The 20,318-nt window shown below is 39.2% G+C and overlaps 1 protein-coding gene across 1 annotated transcript; it reads left to right on the top strand.

Annotated features, from left to right (window-relative positions):
- The first annotated feature begins 510 nt into the window (after positions 1-510).
- ERMP1 (endoplasmic reticulum metallopeptidase 1) lies at positions 511-20,292 on the top strand. Its single transcript, XM_082335679.1, has 15 exons — positions 511-803; positions 1,752-2,053; positions 5,470-5,597; positions 5,944-6,049; positions 6,939-7,085; positions 8,660-8,752; positions 9,903-10,115; positions 11,099-11,319; positions 12,909-13,083; positions 13,673-13,863; positions 14,507-14,659; positions 15,195-15,397; positions 16,136-16,251; positions 16,719-16,882; positions 18,025-20,292. Exons 1-15 carry the CDS (start codon positions 514-516, stop codon positions 18,187-18,189), a joined length of 2,667 nt encoding a protein of 888 aa, XP_082191805.1. The 5' UTR covers positions 511-513; the 3' UTR covers positions 18,190-20,292.
- The last annotated feature ends 26 nt before the right edge of the window (positions 20,293-20,318 follow it).

Here is a 20,318-nt window from a genome sequence, read left to right as displayed (position 1 = left end):
CACGCTTTCCTTTGTGTTTTAACAAACCAACAGAAAAAAAAGCCGTGAAAACACGAAGCCTTGTACACCTCTGTGAGCGAGGCGACGCTGCCCAGAAAGCACGGGGCGATCCTCGGTCAGGCGCAGGGTCAGGCCGTTGCTCGCCCGGGCGCTGCGGCGGGACAGAGGGCTGCACCGCCACCGGGCCGGTGCCCTCCACCGGCCACCGCCGCCGAGGACTTCCCGGCCTCGGTTTCGTGGCCGGACGCCCGCCCGGGCCTGCAAGGCGAGAAGCGACCGGTGCCGCCGCCCAACACCACGCGCGGCGCGCGCAACGGACCCCAACGCCCAGGGTGCTCGGGTGCTGACGGGGCCCTGCCCGCCCCACGTGACCCGCCGGGGCCACGCCCCCCGCCTCTGCCCGCCGTCGCCAGCCGAGGCGGGGGCCGGGCGCTTTTTGACCCTCGTCAGTTTCCGTATCGCGCCTCTGCGCGCCGGAGCTCGCGCCGGCAGCCGCGACAGATCGCGCGGCCCATGGAGGGGAACGCGGCGGCTGTGAGGCGGCTCCGCGCCACCGGCGGCCACCGCGCCCGGGACCAACGCCACCCGCCGCCGGGAGAGGACGGCGACCGCGACATGGGCGGGAAGAAGCGGGGCGGGCCGCGGCGGCGGCGGCTGCTGCTGCCGCTGCCCGAGGCGCGGGGGGCGCCGCTGGTGCTGCTGTACCTGCTGGGGCTGCGGGCGCTGGTGCAGCTCTCGCACCGGCAGCTGCTGAGCCAGCCGCCCGCCGCCGGGCCCCGCGACTTCAGCGCCCGCCGCGCCAGGTACGGCGGGCGGGGCGGGGCGGGGCGGGGGCTGCCCCTCCTGCCGGCGGAGGATGCGCCGGGCGGGCGGCCGAGGGCCCGGAGGCCCTGCCGTGTCACGCCAGTCCGGGGGCAGAGTCCGCCCGGCCTTTCCCCGAGGGCGGCGGTATTGCCGTTCGCTCTCCGCAGGGTGCCCCGGCGGGGGGCTGGCAGCGGCGGCCTGGCCCTGCCTCCGAGCCGGCGCAGGGAGGAGCCTGGCCCTGCAGCGTCCAGTTAGTGGGGTGTGCGCCCTGGGAGTGCCGCCGGCTGGCCGCGGCCCTGGGGGCCTCTGCCGGCAGTTGCCAGGTTCCTGTCCCCTGCAGGGTGCTTCTGCCTTTCCCTGCCCTGGCAAGAGCGCAGAGCGCGCCTGGACGCTTCCAGAGAGTAGGTGAAAATATTGTAAGGGCTCCAGCTCTGTATTGGCTGCCTCTTAAAGGTGCTGTTTTGGGCTGACCAAACAATGCATCCTCCACAGATTAATTCTGCTGGTATTATAAAGTACTCAGTGTCTGGGAGAGTTTCTTTGCAAATTTTTAGTTGGTGTAAGTCTTGCTAAGAATGTGCTTCTTCAGACGTTCAGGGGAGAGCATGTATGCATATGGAGAACCTTGCTAAAGATAAAATCTTTAGCTTCTCCATTCACCCTTTTGTTTCTTTTTGGATTGATATGTTCAAACCAGAAAACCAGTAGTTTGATTTGATACCATGATAGATAGGATGAGGAGCCCTGAGGAAAGATTGGTCCTATATGCCCATTACCATAATGATCTTCGGCATCTTGACTGCAGTTACCGTGTAATTGTCTAAAAGTCACTTCCACTTACTGTGAGTTTTGAAATAGGACAGTGTACAACAATGTTACAGTTGTAGATAACTTACATACTAAATGTTGAACGTGTTGATGCTGAACGTGTAATTTATCTCTTACAGGGGATATCTTGACAACATAACAGCAATTGGGCCCAGAACAGTTGGAAGTCCAGAAAATGAAGTTCTTGCAGTTAACTACCTCTTAGAACAAATTAGGGCAATAGAAAGAGAAAGCACAGATGCTCACAGGATATCTGTAGACATACAGAGGCCCACAGGCTCTTTCAGCATTGACTTTTTAGGAGGCTTTACTAGTTACTATGCAAACATAACCAATGTCGTAGTGAAGCTGGAACCCCGAAATGGAGCTGAGCATGCAGTGTTATCCAATTGTCACTTTGATTCCGTACCAAATACCCCGGGTAGGTCCACGTGTTCATTCTGCGTTTCTGTATATTACATGAGGCACAGAGCTTGGCTCACTGTCTTCTCCTACCAAATAACCTTATAGCCACATGCTAGAATACTGCATGTGTCAACTAGTCTGCTTGATTTTGGTGAGATTCAGTATTTAGAGTGACAGGTTGGTCCTATTAAAGTCAGGATTTCACTCTCACTTTCTGGTAGCCAGCAAATTACAGGTACTATATTTAGATTTCTAGAAAGTTTGGTTATATCTGCCTTTCTTGTAATTCACTGCTTATGCATGTAGTTCATGTGCTGCTTCCACCTGTCATTCAGGTCCTTCCATACTTCTGTACTGATTTAATCCTGGCTTTCCTTCCACAGGATGCTTTGTGCCAGAGACTGTTCCCACTCTCACTAACCAGTCTGTGTTTTCCCCTCCCTTTGCTGGTATCATACTTTATCTAAAATTTTTAGTGTGATATCCTTAACTTATGCCAATTTTTTTTTTTCTTTCTGCATTCAAAGCTTCTGTCTCAAAAGACTGTAGTGATCAAAGATTAAGACACTGTTGCCTTGGTAGTGTGTACATTGCTTTCACTGCTACTTTCACTGTTGCGTGCTCTCTTGTTCTTGTCCCTCTGCATTTTTATAAGTCTAATCATGTTAAATAATGATTGCAGCAAGGGTGTAAACAGCTTTGTAACTACATGGTTTTAACAGTGCCAGGAAGGTAGGGAACTGAAAACCGCACGAAAACATATGTTGTAACACTCAGCCACAGGTGTGTGCCTGTTATTGCAGTTGAAAAATACCTACAGATTTCAGGCACCAACAGCACAGCTTTTACTGAAGTTTCTTCATTTGCACCCCACACAATATTTTATTTTTGGGTGTAAACCTTCTGTTCTTTAGCACATGCAAATAGTCTTCCTTATTGAGAAAACAGTTGAGTACTAGCTGGGGAAACAAAGCACTTGCCGTACTCTGTGTGCCTTTTTTTCTGCCAACAAATAGTATACAGAACTTCTCTTTCTCCTCAATTGTATTTAGGCAAGATGAGTTTCCAAATTAAACTTAATAACTGCATGATTATTATACACGCTCTGTGATTTAGGAACTGCAGAGATGCTAATTACTGTATTTATAGTCTTAATATGGCTGCCTAGACTTAGAAAGAATACTTCACAAGCATAATACAACGATTATTGAAAACTGCCCTATGTAAATTGCGTCTCTGCTTCTACGGGTTGTAGCACAGGATTATGTCTACATCAGTTATTTTCTTTACAGTTACTCAGACAGTAAAATATTTCACCAACCTTGCACAGAGGAGCCAAAAAATATTAGTGATTTATCTAGGATTATGCAGAAATCTGTGGAGGAGCCAGAAATCAGCCTGTGTGCTTGCCCTTAATCACAAGACAGCCTAGCCCTTTGCCACAACAGTGAGGAACTGCTCTGTCTTTTGTTTTCTTAGTGTAAAACATGCACATAACTTAAGCAAGAACCTTTTGTTTTCTATTCTGTATTTCTCTAAGGTATTTGCTTACAGCTTTTTTTCATTACCAAAAATGCGTTATTTAACCAGAATCAGCAGGACTCAGTGATCAATGAGTAATGTATTTGAAAATCAGATAATAAAACATAATCTGCTGTTGATGCTTATGCATACAAAATGAGTAAAGCAAAACCCAGTAAATGATTAGAGCTTCAGTGTTAGAAAGCTTGAGTTCCTTGTGAAAGAAAAACATGACTGTAAACTCCTAAAAAACATAGGCTGTAAACTCCTAAAGCATGTCTCTTGTTCTAATGGTACTAATTTTATACGGCCTATCTGATTCCTTTCTAATAAACTTGAAGGCAGAAACATCCTTGAAATTATCATCGCAGATGTAGCTGATAACGTGGTTTTCTTGGGTTACTGGTACTTGCCATAAAATCTGTTTTAACCTCCCATCAGTTTTGCTGTATGTGAAGTATTTGAGGATGATACTTTCTCTGTGAGCTTATGTCATAGCCATGGCTACAGGGCTGCTTTAATCAGAAGTAAATCTGTATGTCTGTTGAAACCAATAACTTTTATTTTTCTTAGCTTCACAGCAAGACAGATAAGTGATTAATCTCGCTGAAAACTATAATCACTGTTGAGTTTTCAACACAGCATAGGTTAGATAAAAGAACTCAGTGTAGCTATAAATTTGGGTAGCAATATAATCAGGGCTTTAAATCAGATATTTTGGGGGGGGCTTTTTGGAAAGCTTTTGGCAGAACAAAGCATTAATTTCTGAGAAACAGATTAGAGGACAGTGTATTGGAAAGATTTTGGGTTTATTTATTTATTCTAAAGTACTTCCATACAATAAGCTAAGGCTAAAATTTAGACTGAGGTTTGTATCAGGAATATGCCCTTTTCACAGAAGGGGCAGATATGTCTAAATTTTGCCAAGTTACAAGCTTTGGAAAAGCTGCTTTTTTTGTGGGTAAATTAAACAGTTTTAGCAGCTAATGGGTCTGCCCTAATAGCATGCTGAGGCCTGACCACGCTGTCGTTGTCATCTCAATACACGTTGACATCATATGTGCAACCCAGGCCTAAAGGAATGAGGTTAAATTTCTCTGTTTGCTCCCAGATTTTATTTATTAGAGTGGGGTAGGGAGATGCTACAGCTTGCACTGAAGTGAGGGAAATGGGGCAATGGGAGACCTTGGCTAAAAACTGGATGCTTAATAAAGATAAAAAAATGGCGGGGCATGGGACGAGGTGTGAGGAAGTGCGAGTAACTCTAGAATAGTGTTGGATGAGGAACTCAAACAGAGAACAGACTACTGAGCTCAGAGCAAAAGGGGTTTTCTACAAAGAAAAGGGAAAGCATCTGATCATGAAAATACTGTATTATAATATGTACTTCCATTTTAAGAATGTTTTAAAGGTGTGCATTCTGGTGTTTCCTTTGCTTTATTTTGCAATCTTGGCCTTATGTTACTTTGAGGTTTTGTCCACTTGCTTGAATGCATTTTAACAGTGTAGAGTGCTTTAGGGTGACTTGTGTAGGAATGTTTGGTTTTTAAAATTTGAGTATGCTGTAAGTGAAAGTTATGTCCTTGTTTATTTGTATTGGTCTTTAGAAAAATAAATAATTATCACTTTACTTGCTTAGTAACCTGGTTAGTCTACTTTTCTTCAACAGTAGTATTGGATCTGATAACCTGTACTTGCTCAACTTTTGAACGTAATTTTTCTTTCTGCTGTTGCTTTTAAGTAGTATAGACAAAGGGTGCAAACAGTAGCAGAAAATATACTAAAGCTTGACATAGTTGTACCTCAGTTAGATTAAGTGACTGAGATAACATAAAGTTGTTTTCTTCTCTTATCCTTGTTGCAATTCTGTGTGTGTGTTGTAAGCCATACTATTCTGCTGATTATTTTCAGGTGCCAGTGATGATGCTGTTAGCTGCGCAGTGATGCTTGAAATACTTAATACACTTTCAAAATCATCAGAGCCCCTGCAGCATGCTGTCATATTCTTATTTAATGGTGCAGAAGAAAATATTTTGCAGGTGAGAATATGCCAGAATTATAAAATATACATCAAAGCTGTGTATTAGGACTCTGGCAAAGGAAAGAGTAACTGCAGATATGACTTGTATTTAATCTGTTGAAATATTAGTTAAATGCCAGTCTTAACATTCTGAGGAAAACGTATTTGATTTCAAAGAGAAAAATATACTTAGATTAAGAATATTGTCCGTATTAATTTAATTAGAAGACTTGGATTTTCTGTTTGTGTTGTAAGTGATCTGGCTGCCTTGTCCAGTCTTGAGTTATGATCATATGTGATGGAAAATAACATTTAGGCTGGTCTGGAAGATATTTGACCTATATTTTTTTTGTTTTCCCATCAAGGCTAGTCACGGCTTCATTACACAACATGAGTGGGCCAAGTCAATTAGAGCTTTTATTAACCTGGAGGCAGCAGGTGTAGGAGGAAAAGAACTTGTTTTTCAAACAGGTATGAGCTTGCATTGTGTCCACTTTCTACACTGGGATAATTTGATCGTAAACAATGTAGACTTGAAGGATTATTGAAAGTGACTCATAAGCAAAAGACAGGAGAACCTCTGTGCCTCTGTCCCAACCCTGTGCAGCAAATAAGTCGCTCTCCGTCTTTAGATACATGTAGGCTAAAGCACTGCCACAGAAGTTGCCTCATAGGTGGGAAGCCTGTGTAGAACAGAATTACAGAAGTTGTATTTCCCTTTTACATCAAGGTAATAAGGAGAAAAACAGATTTTGATATCTCCTATATCTTGCATACTCTTACTTCCATATGCTTTATTTAATTTTCACAGCAATTCTTCCAAAATCTTTGCAGGGAAATATTGGCATTAGAACTCCATCTGCTGCTCAGGAAGCAGCAAAACTTCTGTGTTTTGTAGGCTACAATTAAACTTCTGCTCCATCCTAGTTGGACTGCAGACTTCCTTCTACTGCTGGAGCTGCTTAATTGTTTACTTGCATTGAATGCTTTAGTGGAGAGACTTTTCTTTAAACAACAGTTTTGAGCTGTGATACATAGATGATAAATTGCAAACCCTGCTAAAGGTTGTGACTTCTTCATTAGTGCTGAGTCTTTTTTGGGAGATGTCTTGTCTACTCTGCCACTGAACACTCAAGGCGTCAGTGGGTTTTTTTCCCCCAAGCGTAACTAATTCTTTCTCTCAAGTGTGAGTCATTCAGCCAAAACAAATGCACTTAATGCATTTAAATTCCCCTGGGGGGCAACAGCGTTTAAACTCTAGTGAGTTCCTTTGCGTTATTTATTTGTTACCATAAAGATACACATCTTAACTGAAGTTCAAAAGGTATTTGTTGTGAACTTTCTGCTCATCTTTTGTTAGGACCTGAGAATCCTTGGTTGGTACAAGCATACGTAGTTGCAGCCAAACATCCCTTTGCCTCTGTGGTGGCACAGGAAATATTTCAGAGTGGTATTATCCCAGCAGATACAGACTTCCGTATCTACAGGGACTTTGGCAATGTTCCAGGTATGTTATCAGAAGACATGTCAATGTGCATTAGGCAACCATTTACTGTAAGTTTATAACAAGGAGACTGCTCTGCAGTTCACTATGTGAAGGTCCTCAAATTTGGTTTGTCTTTCAGTTTGGCAGCAAATTTTCCTGCTTTTTTTCTAAGGCAAGAGCCTTTAGGTTTGGTTTGTTGTGTAGATTGTTAAGGATGTTTTTTGGAGACTGCAGTTTTCCAGAAAGAAACTACATCACAGAAAAGTTTCCTGAAAAATCAGGAAAACACTCCAGCAATTAACAGTATACTATTAAATATTCTGTTTTGAAACCTTTTGGTAATGATGCTAATAACCTGCGTTCAGGAATTAAATATCTGTACCTAATGGATAAACCAAAATCATCTTTTTTAAAGATAGTGACTTAGCGATTAATGCGTTTTCATTATTTTTTCTTTTTGTCAGAATCGAGCACAGGACAGCAGTTTTTGGTTTTGCTAATGTGTTTACAGTTTGGTATCCATTCTGCAGAGAATGACCAGTGGGAAAAAATGTGGAACACACAATGCAAACACAGTTCAAAGGAACATAAACTTCTGTAAAATCCTTGCTGTCTGGCACAGGTTGTCTTTGGAGTCACTTTCAAGAAGTGATATTTCTGAACTGATTCCTAGAACAAAACATGTTGGCATATTCTGAACTGTTCCAAAGTACACTTCTAGCCTGAAAATAAAGTAGCTGATTTTGTACAATGTGCTCTTTATTTGTTCAGAATTGTACCTGGATCATAAATGAATTCTCACTGACCTCTGTTTTTTCTAAATAGAAATGAAATAATTGAGTTAAATAACTAGTTTGTTCCTCTTTGTCCACTGGTAGAATTGAGGTCTGCTTTGTTAAACCTCTGCAAAATTGTGAGGATTCAGACTGCATACAGCAGCTTTTTGCATATGCAGCTGAGGGGGTGTGTGTTTGGAATACACTGAATGTGTAATTAATCTTGCAGAAAACCTTTTTTTTTTTTTTTTTTTTTTGTAAATATTGTTTGTTTATTTTTACAAATTATTTGGACTTTTAAATAAAGAGTAAATTTTTAAATTTACTTTTTAAATAAAGACTGGCTATTTGAAAAGCTGTTTACAAATTAGAAGTAAAAAGAATACACCTGGTATTTTGAGAAGGTGTTTCTATAGTTCCGCAATACTGCTTTTTATTACTTTTCAGCGTGGATCTCTATTGATGTTTTACTGGTAAATGTTTGGAAAGCACCTTGTACATCTTTTCTGAAGCCGAGATGATTAAGTATTTTCATGTGTTTTTCCAGTAGAGGTCAGTTTGTGTACAGATGTCATGCAAATCAATACACTAGAAAGGACAGATATTTTAAAATGTTTTAAAAGTGTATTTTTTTAAATACATGTGGAATCCCAGTTAGTCTTGCTTCTACAAAGCAGACTGTTTTGCTCATCTTTGAGGATCATCAGTAAGCTACGAAGTCGAGCAACGTTTTGTGTGAAATATATCTGAGGTTTTCATATGTTTGTTTTGAGGTTTTAGGTTTACATAATTTCAAACATGCTTTTTCTTTCTCTGTAGGAATAGATTTGGCTTTTATTGAAAATGGCTACATCTATCATACAGAATATGACACATCAGACAGAATTTTAACAGATTCCATTCAGAGAGCAGGTTGGTATTTCAAGAATTCGGTAATTTAGTAGAGAGTTGTGTTGTAGCTGTTTTTTCCCTTTGCTTTAAGACTACCATTGCAAGAAATTTTAATTACACATTTAGAACATGCTAGACATGTTCTAAAGAACAAAGAATTAACTGAATGCATGTCTTTAAAATACAAAGGAAATATGTTTAGTCAACTTGGGAAGATAAACTTTATCATCATCTGGTGATGTTGATTTGAAAGTAGGTGTGGAATCTAATTAAGATTATAATCCAGCCATTGATACCTGATTGTTCTGTGTTCCTTTTCTCTCAGTAAGTCCTCTTATTGATTGATGTTCATCATGAGGAGCTTATGGTTTAGTTGGTGGCATAGAGAATGATCTGCCAACAGAGGTTTTTCTTTTAGAATGGTTCTCAGTCAAACTTACGTGGTAGCACATAGACTGTGGATAAACAGGATTTATTTTCTACTAGCAGGCTGTGCCCATAGCAGGCTATTTGACAGACTGTAGTAAAGAAAATTTCAGTAAGACCTTGAGTTTCCCAGGAAAAACTAACATAATCCTAAATGCCTCCAGGATTTTGACCATTTCCCTCTTTAGCTTATACAGAAGCCAACTTAGATGACCAGCATGAATAAGAGTTTTAAACACTTTCTTGCGCCAATGCAGTTGCAAGACAGAAAGTAACGCTTCTAAATTCCTGTTGGAAAGGTGATTTTACTGGTCATGGTAGTTACATAGAACATCTCTTGCTAAATGTATCACAGCTAAAAAAAAAAAAAAGACAAACTTTTCAGACAGTAAGCACTTTTATAGGTCAAGTAAAAGCAAAATGAAAGCTGAGAACAATTGTTCTTACTTGATCACATGTGTTTTGGCTGTACTGTGGGAAGGGAAGAGATGATTGGTGCCTGTGTTTAAATACATGAAGCTTCCCAAGTACACTTATTTTAGTGACACTATAGATTAACTCATGAAAATACTATGCTGTGCATACCATCAAATACCTGTTTCAGAATAATCAATTCTATATTCATGTCTTTGTTGAGGATATTTCAATACAGTTTTATTTTTAAGAACACTTACATTTAAAAGAATGCTGTGTACTAATTCTTCAGCCCTGATGTGGTTAAGTTGTGTATCTGCTTTTTTAATAGGTGACAATATTCTAGCTGTCCTAAAATACCTAGCAACATCAGATAAGTTGGCTAAATCTTTTGAGTATCGACATGGAAATGTTGTGTTCTTTGATGTGCTTGGTTTATTTGTCCTGGCTTATCCTGCTCGTGTTGGCACCATCATGAACTATATTACAGCAGCAATTGCTTTTCTTTATTTAAGCAAGAAAGTATTAAAGCCCAAAACCAGAGGTAAGTCTAGTTCTTAAAAAAAAAAAAAAAAAAAAAAAAAAAAAAAAAAAATCACATTGCTCTCTAACAAATAGCAGTTAGTAGATGAAGTGTTTAGGCGATTAAGGTATCTTTTTAGATGAACTTCAGAAATAAATTTTAGGTTTGTAGCATGCCATAGCAGTTGCTTTGTGTTTAAATCTCTGAACTGTGAATAATTATGATGAAGAAAGACTATGATAGGCCTAGATCTCTAGCATTTATGCATTATGATTATGTCTCTTATCCTTTCATGAAGATTAAAGTTAAATCTTTTAAAGATCTGAAAATGGAAAAAAAAAAAATTGCTTAATATCTGTATAAACTCTTTGTTCTGTTAGCACAGGTAGGGCTTCAGAATCATGTTTCTTTAACACCTGTCCAAAGGCAGGAGCAAATAAGAAAACAACAAATGGGGAAAAAGATAACAAAGCTTAATAAAGGGTGTAAAACAACTTAAATCTTCTAGTTAGACCTCTTCAGGTATGTGTAGGAACATATCTGTTTTTAAATAAAAAAAAATCAAACCAAAACCACCACCACCCCAAAATCCAGCAAACATTTTTAGAGTAGGAAAAAGTTACAAGAAAAGCAATTTTTTTTTTGGGGGGGGGGGGGGGGGGAACGGGACGGGGACACGACACACACGGAGGAGGGACACTTTATAGATGGTAGAGTGGCTCCACTGGTTCCCTAGAGAAATTTTTACTATCGGGAACATGTTAATCTGCAAAATACACTAGGACCCTGGGAATAAATCTTGCAGTGGAGAAGACTGCAAAAAGACTTGCAAAGAAATAGGCTCAGTGATTTAGACCATGCTGTTAAGAAATCTTAAGAGTGGACTCCTCATGCAGTTTTATTTTGATCATTACAGCAATTGTACTGTGGGGTAATTACAGTCTTGATGACAGTCTGCAGTGGAATACATGACTGTTGAATGCAACTTTTTTTCTTCTTCATAGCTATTCATAACCTGAAGAAGTTCTTTACTGCATTTGGCTTAACACTGATGAGTTGGGTCTGCACACTGGTGACAGTCCTTATAGTGGCAGTGTTCGTCTCTGTCATTGGGCGGTCTCTTTCTTGGTACACCCATTTCTACGTTTCTGTGTTTCTGTATGGCACTGCAGCTGCCGCTAAGCTCATTCTTGTGCATACACTAGCCAAGAAGTTCTTCTACAAGGTAAGCTTGACTTCATTGCTAATGTTGAAGGGGAATGTAGTGTTTAATCTGTGGAAGACTTAATTTTTGAGTTGATTAAAAAGACGCAAAAAGTTTTCTGTATTGGACAGAAGTATTTAAAATGTTTCTGTAAAAATTGCTTCATCTAAGCATAGGGATTGCTCTACTAAATCAGAGAGTTAAGAGCTTTGTGATTTAAGGCTTTCTCCTTGTTAATGACCTTTAGCACCTGCTTCAGGAAAAAAATGCAAAAGCCTAGTAGAATACAGTATAAGGTGCTGTTTCTTTCCCTGTCTGCACCTTCCCTTCCTGCTATCACTTCAGTGATAAAAGAGCAGAGCAACAGCTGGAGAATTTAGGTTTTCTGATACCTTTCAATGTTCTTGATAATTACAGAATCTACATACATACTCGAATGTTCTTTGAACCTTACTGGATTCTTGCTTCTGAATGTACTTGCATGACAGGTTCCCTAAATTTAATAATTTATTTTGGTATGGTACCTCCTTATGTATCTTTTAATATTTTTATTCTTTATCTAGTCTAATTTCTAATTTACATTTTGTTGTGAAACTTGGAATTCCATTTCTCACTGGTTTATTCTGCCCTTTTATTACGCGTGTTGTTTTGGTGCTGTCATTTGTATTCATAACTTTCTAAGGAAATAATACAACCTTTTTTTTCCCCAGATGGTTCACATGAGAGCTTTTTTCTTGCATGTATCAGAATTTCTAGTTCTGGCATGCCTTCTTCTAACATAGTAACCTGTGCTGTACAGAGCTTTCTAAATGAAGCTGTTGTAAAAATTTGAGTAGTCAGCCTTCCCCATATGATTATTCCAATTGTTAGTTATTTTGACCACATCTGGAGATGGAACAGAACCCTTGATAGTCCATGTTCTTTTTTGCAATAGGTAAAGGTCCTTTAGGTCCCTGCAAGGCTTGTTGGGGATTTGGTGCGTGTTATCTTTCCATTGCTGTCATTTGTCATGATTACTGTCTATCTGCCGTTTTTGCTTAGAATTCTTTATGGACTAACCAATACAATTTAACGTGCATAATAATGTCATAATTATAGCTCATAACAATCTCATATATGTAGATGATAGTTTAATGGGTTTGTATTAAAAAACAAATAGGTCCTTGAGGTGGTGCCATGAGTTATCTGACAGATGATGCTTTTCCAGGGCAGAAGTCGACTACTTGAGCCTGTTAGGTTTAGGTTTTAGGCACAGTAATATTTAGTCATTCAGCTTGCTGTTCTTCTCAGTCATTTGTACAAGCTTTGGGCAAGGGAATGTTGGAAGCCTAAGTTGTCAGCCAAATCCAGCTTCATCCAAGTATTTGAAGAAGTTTTAAGAACTTAGTGAACTTTGACTGTATGGAAAGTTATGGGTAGCTCTGTCATGCTTTTATCTGGAAGTGGGTTTTGAAATTGTTTGGGGAAGGCGAGTGTGAACTGGTATATGTATGTTAACAAATACGTGTACGTGGTGTTGTCCAAGAAATAAGGATTTTTCTGTGTGTTCTCATGTGATGTGATACATGGAATATGCTCAGTAGTAAGTGTATTTGCTTTTCTTGTTACAGAATACGAATGAGCAGTACCTGGGAGATATTTTTTTTGATGCCTCATTGATGATTTGGTCTATAGCATTGACTGTGATTACCCAGATGGGCCTTTGTTCAGCATTCATTTGTACATTATGGGTAGCATTTCCTTTACTCGCTAAGCTGATGATCCATAAAGAATTCAGCCAAAAAGGTATGAGTTTTGAGGGGGGGAGGTTGCATTTTGAAACATCTACCCTTACTATTGTATATTGAGTGTTTCCTCCAAACTCTTATTTAAGCAAAAGAAATACCAAACTTTGAATTTGAATAGTCAAAGTAACCATGTGACATTTTTGTAACAAGAAGTGTTCTTGAACTAAAGACAGTTTGCAAGTATGGAGAAGCTCTTTAAAAAAAATACACTGAAAAACATCCTGTGTTTCAGACTAAAAAGAACAATACTATGTGAGGTTATTAATAAGTGATCAGATACTTTAATGGATAGTAAAGGTGGTTAAAAATACTGTAATATTTGAACAGTGCTTGGGACAGAACACCTGTTTAATTTTATTTTTTTTTTTTTTTGTAATACAAGAATAGTTTTGTGGTGGTTTTGGAAGAATTGTGTTGGCATTGACTATGCAAAACGAGATCCTCTTTCCATATCCAGGTCAGGGATGAGGACCAGTATTGTGTATTGGGCCTTGCAGCAGTATATGCATATATTAGTAAAGCTGTGTGTTTATGTCCTTTTAAGCTTTTACGGTTTTGTCTTTTGTTTTTTTTTCTGTCTCCTGTAGGTGCCACAGTGAAGTTTGTCATGATGTACATGCTGGGAATGTTTGTTCCCTATCTGTATATGATGTATCTTAGTTGGACTGTATTTGAAATGTTTACACCTATCATGGGACGAAGCGGTTCAGAAATTCTACCAGATGTGGTGTTGGCAGGATTTATTGTGGTCATCACTATGATTCTGTCATCCTATTTTGTAAGTAGAATTTGTAAATGTTGTTTAAAACTTCTAAACTTTCTCTAGAGTCTAGAATCAATGTTCTTCTAAATTAATACTTGAAGTTAATGATAATTTGACAATGTCTATTGTCAACAATATATGTTACAGGAAACTTCTAGGAAACATGTCAAAGATGCCATGTTTTGTGTTAGTCAAAGAAAAGTCATTGAAGCAAGGGTTACAAAAATACATCTGCTCTATGATGATGTAGTAAAGATTGGTGTAAAATATGTAATTTAATGCTGGAGTTTGAACAGGCATTCGTTTTACATGAAGTATAGTATGTGGCTGAACAATACATATACTACACTTCAAAAAAAATTCTCAGGGCGGGGAGTTGAGGGGGTGGTTCTGCTGCCCTTGCTACAAAGGTTCTATGTTTTTGCTGGCAGATGTTTTAAAAAACAGGAAATTTTTGAAAGCTCTGGGAAGTACTCACTTTATTCCTTTTGGTTTTAAATACTGAGATTACAAAGAAGCATCTTGTGTCAGGTGGTACTTGCAATGGTATCTTTTAAATGTGCTTTCAGTTCCATAATTGGATTTTAGAGTTACATGAATAGTGTCTTACTTCTTAAGTCTTGCAGTTTTATAACTCGGCTGTCTTTTTATTCTCTAGATTAACTTCATTTACCTTGTCAAAAGTACAAAAACGACGCTAATAACTTTAACTACTGTGTTTGTAGTCACTCTGATTCTCGTTTGTAGTGGAATCTTCTTTCCTTACAGTTCTGATGCAGATAATCCAAAGCCTAAGCGCGTCTTTCTCCAGGTAAGAAAAGCCTTGCATATCATATTGCCTCTGTGGTTGCACAAGTGTTTGTTATTTTCAAAGTGGAAACCTCCCTGCCTCCCACCCCAAAAAGAGTAACCTTCCCTTTCTTGCTAGATTTAAGAGCTCTAACAATTTTTCCTGGATTTGAAAGAATTGCTAATGTTTCCCTTGTTCAATCTCTGTGTTCAGTTTTTCTGTGTCAGAAGAGCAGGGTTTTTTTAAGGGGTTTTAAGTGGGAGAGTTGAGTAAGCAATGATAGTTTTAAAAGTGAAAGTGATGGGAGATGAGCAAATACAGGCACAGTCATCTTCTGAATGTAGGTGTTTTTATTGTATGTTTCTTTTATCTGAGTAATTCTCTCTACATAGTCATAAATACTCAGATATGTGTTCAGTGCATACTGAAAATGCAGTAGACCTTAAGGACTGACAAGGAGGATATTTCAGAATCGCTTCGGACTCCTGCAGACTGCACACGCTCCATCATCTTTCTGTGTATCTTTTTTTTTTTTTTTTTTTTCTTCTTCTTGTAGCACACAAGCAGAAGATTTCATGATCTAGATGGAAATGTGGTTAAAAGTGACTCTGGTATATGGATTAATGGATTTGATTATAATGGAATATCTCACATAACTCCCCATGTACCTGAAATCAATGACACCATTAGAACTCCATGCGAGGAGCAGGCTCCTTTCTGTGGACTTCCTTGGATTCTGCCAGTGCATTTCATGTTCCGGTTGGTGTGAACTCTGCTTCACTTGAGCACTTAGTGCCAAAGCACATCGGTCATTTATGCAATCTTGCTTATGTAAGGGAAGAGTAAGTAAGGATAACTTGGTCTAAAAGTAAATAATCCTTCCACTTCAGGAGACACTTAAACCTCTGTCCAGATGCAGTGTCTTCTGTCAGAATCTCTGCAAGAGATTGCTGGGTCTGCTGCAGGAGCTGTAGAAATTGATGTGTGCAAAATCGACGTCAGCACCAGTGGAGAAAAAGGTGAAGGGGGTGCCTTCTAAAGGGCAGTTCAGGGTACAAGTATATGTCTCTTCCCTTCTTCCCCCCCCTCACCTCAGCTGACAGCAGAGAAAGTCCAGAGTAGCTGGTCTCCACAGAAGAAAACTAGCTTCTCTGACTATTTCTCATACCCCAGGAATCTTGTGAACAAGAGTGTAGCAGTTTGGAGATGCAAATATTCTTACTTAGTTTATTGTTTTGTAAATTAGGGCAGATGAAGGTAACGAATCAACGCACTGGTGACTATTTTTCTATTAATATACCCTTTAAATATTTGTCTGGCCACAAGCTGCTACTTTTACCTGCCTTCTGCTAGAATCAGTAGATTTTGAATATTTCATTTAGTAACAGTAACAGTCAGCTATACTATACAAAAAGTTCTTATGGGCTTCTCATATTTAGTACCTCTGAGTGTTGCATTGAGAAGAAGTTAAAACTTCTTTTTTCCTCACACCCCCAGGAAAAACTGGTATCTTCCTGCTCCAGAAATTTTTCCAAGAAGCCCCATTCACTTTAAAGTTCTGTCCAAGGAGCTGATGCCCTGGAACTCTGTGAGATTAAGCTTTGAAGTATCTGGTGAGTGACTGAAGCTTCTGATTTGTGATTTGTATTTATTTTTATGCCCATAATAAATCAGGTTTTGAATCCAGTACTGCACGTTCTAGTGCCATTCTCAAGATAGTGAGCTTTGTGAGATTAGCATCAATTCAATTTCACAACACACTAGAAGCTGTGGGTGTTGTGTTGCAGTTGTTACTACTTGGGGGACTGATAACCTTGTGTATTTTGAGTAAGCCTTGATCTTTTTTATATCAAGTCCTTCCTTAGAGTCCATTTTATAGCTCTGTCACTCTCCTACATCATAACCTCGTTTATCTCACCACTTAAAATAATCGAAGCTTCTTCTGTAGAGGAGACAGTTGTATCATGTTTTGGAAGATATGAATAGTAATGCACAGATAACATGCTACTATATAGGAAAACAGATGGTTATTCTACCTCCACCTGTTGATACCTGTAGATACATATCTCTGTCTCTGCAGGTCCAAGTCACATGTCCCTGTACGTTCGGCCGCATGAAGGGTCAGCTCTGTCCACCTGGTCTCTCGGGGATGGTATGCCGGTTGCTAGCGTAGGAGGAGACTACTTTGTGTTTTACTCCCACGGGCTGCAGGCTACACCGTGGCACTTCTGGGTAGAACTGACGGTGGGTATGCTGCTCCTGGAAATCCGGCAATCCCTTGGTCTGCCCTGTTGTCAGCATTTCTGCATTCTTTTGTGAAAAAAGTCATAATAACTTTCTTAAGCTTTGCTTTATTTGATAGATCCTAATTCTAGCTTCCCTCTTTTAATTTGTCCCTCAACTTTATATATCAGCTCACATGTATGTTTGATGCTTAGTCCACTAACTTGCCAAACAGCCGAAGGGGGAATATTTTCCATGTCTCCATCGTCTTAGGTCGTAAGTTTGGATTTCTCTCATCTTAACCTCATAGTTCTTGAAATTTTATCTTTATTACTGTTATTTCAGAGTTCTTATTATGAGTAGTTTCCTTTTCATGTGTTTTGTTTGCTTGGTTTTGGGAAATTACAGGGAGTCCACAGTGGGAAACTTACCTGTCTTGCAGATGAAGACGGTTGTAAAAGCACTGTTTTCTAAATTTTCTTTTACATTATTTTCAGTTGGAAGCAAGGCTTCCAGCATTGCTCTTCCAGTGGGATTTATGATCCACCCCTGCCATTAAGTTGCCAGTGAAGAACTTTGTGCAGATCTGTATGTTTTTATTATAGGTTTAACAGTGTTTTATTCTTTGAGTAAATATTAGGAGAACCTTTGAAACTTCAGAAAGTTCCTTGTTCCTTCCTGGATCAGGCAGTCTGAACACTTAACCAAGTAATCCTCTGAGGGTACTTGATAAAGGCAGACAGGAATCTGCGGTGTGGCAGGCTTTGCAAGATTGATAGTGGCAAAGCTAGGCAGAAAAGGCTTTTCATCCTAAGGATTCACAACAGAAGGATCAGTATAAATACTATGTTGGAGTCCATGTCTTGAGTTGTCAGCAAAACTGACACATATGCAAACATTGAAGTTAAAGCATGTGCAAGCTGTGTAACATGTCAGAGGCACTGTGATCTAAATACCTAGTTGCAAATTCAATTCAAATTGAACTCATGTAATCAGACTAATATGTTTGAAGATACGAAGCGTTTTAACATATAGGACAAAGAGCTGCAGGATGAAGTTTGTTGCATAGATCTTAAGTCTATAGCAAAGTACATCTGGATTGATCTTATGTTTAAAAGCCATGAACAACCATAAAGACTGTGTTGCCCTTTTCTCACTTTCAGGCCCCAGAAAAGCATTCAGATGGGATAGTCTCCCTCGCCATAGCAGCACATTACTTTTTTGGGGAAGATCAAAAGTCACCTCAACTCTATGCCTTACTGGAGAGGTTTCCAAACTGGACGTTTTCTTCTGGTTGGTCCTGCACTTACGACCTTTTTGTCTTTTAACGTTGACAGTAATGCAGCACTAATAGGGTAAACTCTTTGGCGCAGAATGCTGTTGTAGCAAACACATTCTAACAAGATGCCAGAGACTTCCACAAGATTTTAAAGTACTTCGGCAACAAATGGTGTTTCTTTGGCAGTGTGACTCTTTAAAGACTACTGCTCTCTTGGGGATATAGTGATACTTCGTGTCAATGTGAATACGGTTCCCTGTGGTTCTTCCACTGAAATGGCAGTTTGAGTAGTGGGTTTCTTAAAACTGCATTTGAGGAGGTAACGTCAGCATAATATGATGGCAATTGTAATGAAAAGGTCTCATGAAATTACTTTGTTATGTAAAATATAACCATACTTCATGCATGTGTGGGGACTATCGCCTACCAATCCTATCCGTCCTATTGAAGTAAGACCTTCAGATAGAAGATGCTTGTTCATGTGGTGGCGGGGCAGAGGTGGCAAAGTCCTAAACATTACTTTTGTCACTGAATGAACACTGAAGGCTATGATGGTTGTGCAGGTTGCATTCCCAGTCCTTGGCAAATGCACAATGCAGAAAAATTGATATTATAATGATGGAATGTGGTAATTATTTATCTAGATTATCTTTTCCAAATAATATGTTTCTGTTAAAAACTTAGTTCACACCGTTTTGCCTGTCTCTTCAGTGTTACAACTCGAGTGGGTAAGTTTGACTTAACAATCATCTTGTAGTTTTGTTCCTGTTGGGATCTTTCAGTATCAGCATATAAGCATGTGACTTGCTCTCTTGTATGTAAGAGTGCTAAGTCCCCACTCCTCGACGTGGATGTCTTATAATTCATCTACTCTAAATTTCAAGTTATCTTCTAATTTATTAGAATTGGCTAATTTTTGGTATCTCCTCTGGAGAGACTTTTGGTAATGTGACAGTATTGCACTTTGCTAATACATTTAACTGTTTTTTAAAATACAGTTTGCTTTCCATAAGGAAAAATACCAAGAAGAGTCATCTTTAAAAAGATGTCTAATATCTCTGGATTGCTCTTGTTTTATTTCCACAGGATGGGTTTTATAAATGACTGAGTGATCTAGAATATCTTCCAGTTTTAATTGACAAGCTTTGAGTTCAGAAGCCACTGACCTCTTTTTTTTTTTTTTTTTATACTCCCAGGTTTTTTTCAGTGCAGTGTAATAGTTAATGATGTTTGTTAGTTTCTGAAATTCAAAGAACTCTGTGTATCTGAAGGAACTTTTTCATGCTTTTTTCCAAACTATATATAAAACATTCTGTGACATCAATACCATGCTAAAAATTGTACAGATTAGTATTTTGTTCATCTCATGAGTATTGCCAAATCACATGCAAAGCAGATATTGTGCACGCATCATCATTTTGAGTAAAAACATGCTAGTACTGGGAAGTTTGCAGGGCACATGAAGGAAAATTTTGTGACAGTTAAATTTGTGTGAGCTGTGGTGGACAGCAGCTCCCCGATCAGGTATTTTTCCTTCAAATTATTCTGTAGTTGTGTACGATAGTGGCAAGAACCAGTTTAATTTGTTGCAAAGTACATTTGTGAAGATTGTCAATTGACTCATGGACTAGGGTAAGAGGTTTAATTATTGTAATCATAATTAACTGGCCGTCAGTATCTTAAAACCAGTGGGTCTTTCTACATTAACATGTGCATTAACCATCACTCATGTGATTGATTGTATCTGATTTGAAACTACAATCCCTATATTATGCATTTATTATTTTTTTAAAAAGTGCTATTAATGAGTTGAAAAGCAGAGTTTTAGTTCATAACTCGTGTCTTGAATCGCAACACATGTTTCGTACTGTACTCTAGCTGATGCACAGCTAGTTAAAACCTGCACTGATGTTTGCTGTCTTCCTCGGTTTTGATTTTTATCTTATGTTTCGCCTCTGATGTAAAGCTTTGAAAAAGTGCTGTGTGAAGAATTTGTACCAGGAGCCAAAAAAATAAAAATGCCTGTTAGCAATTTCTGCAACTTCAGTGAAGCAATAACTTTTGCTAACTCAGGATTTGACCTTTATTAAATAATTTAATTATGAGGGATGTCTATTTGTTGTAAATTTCTGTCTTTCTAAATAAAAGCAAAACTTAATCAGTGAAACTTGATTTTTC

The sequence above is a fragment of the Platalea leucorodia genome (assembly GCF_965183815.1).
Source record: "Platalea leucorodia genome assembly, chromosome: Z".
Taxonomy (NCBI): Eukaryota; Metazoa; Chordata; class Aves; order Pelecaniformes; family Threskiornithidae; genus Platalea; species Platalea leucorodia.
The sequence above is the reverse complement of the archived record's forward strand: the minus strand, read 5'-3'. Positions and strand labels throughout refer to the sequence as shown.